Source organism: Pyxicephalus adspersus, chromosome 2 (assembly GCF_032062135.1).
Source record: "Pyxicephalus adspersus chromosome 2, UCB_Pads_2.0, whole genome shotgun sequence".
NCBI classification, from domain to species: domain Eukaryota; kingdom Metazoa; phylum Chordata; class Amphibia; order Anura; family Pyxicephalidae; genus Pyxicephalus; species Pyxicephalus adspersus.
In genome coordinates this window covers 86,385,853-86,389,903 of record NC_092859.1, presented here as the reverse complement: position 1 = coordinate 86,389,903, position 4,051 = coordinate 86,385,853, and the positions used below count along the sequence as shown (strand labels likewise).

Sequence of the window (4,051 nt, the reverse complement as noted above, 5' to 3'; positions counted from 1 at the left end):
AGCAAGTTTTTTGTACTTTAGTTCCACTTTAAATAACATTTAAACATGTTTTGAAAAGGAATCTCTCCTGTGTCACCCAGAACTAAAAAAAAAGGTATGATAATGGTCATCCACCCCCCAATATTGATCTGAAGAATCTGTATATAATTTGAAGGGGATTGGACTATGGCACTTGTTTAGTTTTTTATTCTTTATATTTTAAATCCTTTCCCATTTGTAACATACTCCCTCTCAGTTTTTATTAGTGCTCTCTCTGCCTTTAAAGAAAGTGTTATAAATACAAGTAATAAATGTCCCTCCTTCCAGCATTTGTTATTAAGTGGACTTTAAAAATCTATAAATTAAAGGTGACAATTTGTAAAAATTCAAAGTAACCATAAATATGGCTAGCAGCAATTTTTGGTTAAAGAAAAAGCCAACATGCAAGTCATGTGTAATCATTTTTATTGCCATGCTACAAAATGAAGTTGGCATCAATGAAAGAAAAATGTAGTCGATATCCAAAAAAAAAAAAAAAAAAAAAAAAAAAAAAAAAAAAAAGTAAAAAAAAAATAATAAAAAAAAATAATATATATATATATATAATTTTTAATGAACATTTGGTAAGCAATTTCAGTACCTGATGCACACCAAAATTAAATTAAAAGCAACTATTCAGAATGGAACACAGTTTTCTTCTTTAAAAAAAAAAAGTTGTCTGCATAGTAGAATTTGCTTGAACCCTTCAGTGCAAACAGTAGAACCAACTCTGGAAAAAGCGGTATTTGAAAAGACAACCTTCAGCACCCAGTTGGCTCAGCATCACGATGTAGAAAAGATTTCCAATTCTCTTGCTGCACGCTTCCTGGCATTCGAAGGGTCAGGTATCAGGATAGTATTATGGAATGTTTAAATCCAGATATCAACCTAAGATATAATTTTTAAAAAATGTCATGGAACGTTTGGCAATGCACATCTACATATCTTTAATTAAAAAAAAAATCTAAATTGTCTACACTACCTTTATACAAAAGTTACTGTTTATATACTTTTAAGTATGAAAAAAATTTGAATTTATAATGCAAATTAGGAACATAAAATAATTTTACAATATCATACAATGTGGTAAAAAAGGGGATAATTTTTGGCCTTTATACAAATGTATATATGTCTGCATTAAATAAATGCAACACTGACATACTGTAACTAAAACACCAGACCTTCACGCATAGAACTACATTTCTATAAACCCAAATGCCTGCCATGAAAATTAAGACACTGACAGACGCTTTGGGAGAACAGTCTGAATAGTGCTTCATGTGCAAAAAAAATAAAAAGTAACACAAGCGACGTCGCATATTGATAGGTCGAAGGCCAGCACTTTTTAAAATACCGTAAAATGTAAATACAGTCGTACCAATGGCCTCAATGCAAAATGCTGGTGCGACAAAATTTGGCAAATTCTGGACTCATAAAAAGTTAGTATAAAAATACATACTTGTATATAATTTCACACATTCATACTGTAAATGGCATCCCAAAAAATAAAGTTATCTTTAGCTTTGAATGGCAACAGTCTAAATGCAAAAACAGACGAATGTCTAGCAAGTTTATAAACTTGAAATTGGCATGTCACTGCAACCTAACCATTAAATAGGTAAAAAAGGCAATACAACTATGCAACTATACAGTACATACTACTACTGTAGAGTGAACCTTATTTAGGAGTACCTGCTCTACATAATTCCCTTTAGACAAAAAGCACATAAGAGAAAAAAAAAATAAAAAAAACACCTATGAAATGTGTTAGTGTGTTAAGACGTGAATGGTAGTTTTTTTTTCCTCCATTTTCTTTATACAAGTGTTTGTCTTTTGTAAAAAGAAATACACAAAAAGGTGCAAATGGCGTAACCTGCTCACATGGGTAGGTCAGTACTGTTGTGTCTAGTCTTTCTAGAAGTACCATCATCACGCGGCAGTGCTTTCTGCAGGTTGGACATAGCAGCAGTTCTTTCAATGTCTATCACAGCATACAGTTCTGTGCGTCTGGTAGGAGTTTGCGGAAGAGGAGTGGTAGGGGTCTTCGGTGTCTGGGGGTTGTCAGAATCACTGCCACCTTCCAAATCAACCTGTATATAATTAAGCTGCCTGTGTTCTAAGCTTGGGCGTCGGATATCAAAATTAAAAACTGTTGGCGTGCAGTCCCGACGCCTAGAAAACTCAACTTTGTGAGCACTTAGTGGAACAGTTACGTTCTCTGTGTTTACATAGTTATGCATGGGATCTAGGCTATTATGAAATCCATTGAGAGATGGCGTCTTTGGTCCTAACAGGTCTTCATTCTCCTTAATGGATTTACGGGCTTCCCAAACAGGGGGAAGAGAAGGTAAATTTTCATAGTTTATTAATGCAGTTCTCCTCTGGGCAGAGTTATTAATATTCTGGATATCTGTTGAGAGAGGCGGTGGAATACGACCCCTCCTTAGCCCAGAAGAAGGTAGAGATACTCCATTAACATTTTCATACACCATCTTATTGCCAGAAGGAGTATCACGGCGTTCATCACTGTCATAACCAGTGTCACACTCGATGCTATTAGGACAGTTACTGCTGCCACCCTGTCCAACAACTTGTTGTTCCTCAAGTATCTCCAGTTTCTTTTTTTCCATTAATTGTCTTTGAACAGGAGTTGGTCCTAAAACAAACTTCACTCCTTCAGGTTCCAGGATTACATGGGGGTCTATCTCTGGGATGGAACTGGGCTCACTTCGAGCTGCACTTCCCTCAGCATTGGAAAGACGTTGCTCAAGTGGTGCCGGTATAGTTTGCCTCTGTTCTTCTTGCACCCCAGTTGTGTTGACATACGTATGCACCTTGAAAAGAAACAAAGTAAAGTCAATATAGGAGCAAAGATAAGAAATAAAACAGGCGCCATATCACTTTTTTTTTTTATTAATGACTGCTGGAATTATTTCATGACCATTGCATGCCAAATACTAGTTTGCTACACTGAACATAAACTGGTTTACCAATTAACATACTGGATCTAGCAAGCAATATCAGATTTACCCTAGAAATACTACTATGACATGGACAATTTGTTCTTCTATATTTTTCCATGTTGCTACACATTTAGCAACTTGAATTTTCACCAAACTGCAATGGGAGAATGACTGGGTCCATCAGCTGCTGCAAACAGCATATGAAAATAAAACTGAATTTATAGCCAGAGGTTTACACACTTCAATATAATAAAGAAAATGTATTACCCTTTTTATATAAAGATTACTAACCTAGGCTGGGTCTACATACGGACGGTTTTAAAAAACCTATGTAAACATTCCTACCACGTTTATATGGGTTTTTATTCACATTTACAATCGTTTTAAACGCCTATGAGGTGTTTTACCGCGATTCTACATTTTTTATAAAAGTTTTACTTTTAACCCTTTCAGGGAAAGAGTACAGGGGTACATAAAACCCCTTACTCATTCCCAGAAGGGGTTAAAATATGTGTAAAAAACAGGACGAGGCTTTATTCTTAAAGTATATTATTAAATGTGTGTGCTTTGTGTAACAAAACTTTTTTTTTTAACCCACAATGACAGAATGATTCTCACAGCAGCATTCATTCATGAGCACAGCTGTGGGACTCCTCTTGACAGTGAGGACAAGGCTCCCCATTCACCTGTGGTGCTTTGTGATTGGCTGAGAAAAGGGAAAACCCTGATGACAGGTCAAGCATCATCAGGATTTCACTTTCCTTAGCCAATCAGGGAGCCGAGCAATCAGCGGAGCTGTGCCATGCTGACAGCTCCGCTCCCCTGATTACTCCCAAAGCCCTAAAGGAGCTGTAGTATGTGTTCTACACATACATATCACAGTTACTCTAGGGTTGCGGGAGTAACCAGGGGAGCAGAGTTGTCCGCATAGCAGAGCTCCGCTGATTGTTCCACTCCCTGATCGCCCAAGGAGAGGGAAATCCTGATGGTGCTCACGTCATGAATGCAGCCGTGGGAGTCATTCTGTTAATGCGGGATAACATGTGTATATATATATATATATATATATA

General features: G+C 36.5%; 1 protein-coding gene across 4 annotated transcripts in view; it reads right to left on the bottom strand.

Moving 5' to 3' along the window:
• Positions 1-585: 585 nt before the first annotated feature.
• Positions 586-4,051, bottom strand: part of FRS2 (fibroblast growth factor receptor substrate 2) — a 33,892-nt gene continuing 30,426 nt past the window's right edge. For 3 of the 4 annotated variants that reach the window (XM_072401343.1, XM_072401344.1, XM_072401346.1), the window contains 2 exons: positions 1,900-2,852; positions 586-906 (listed from right to left, as the gene is read on the bottom strand). In XM_072401343.1, the coding sequence (XP_072257444.1) occupies positions 867-906; positions 1,900-2,852 (993 nt within the window). In that variant the 3' untranslated portion in view covers positions 586-866. Of the gene's footprint in view, positions 2,853-4,051 lie in introns of all 4 variants that reach the window. The other variant, XM_072401345.1, reaches the window with a different exon arrangement.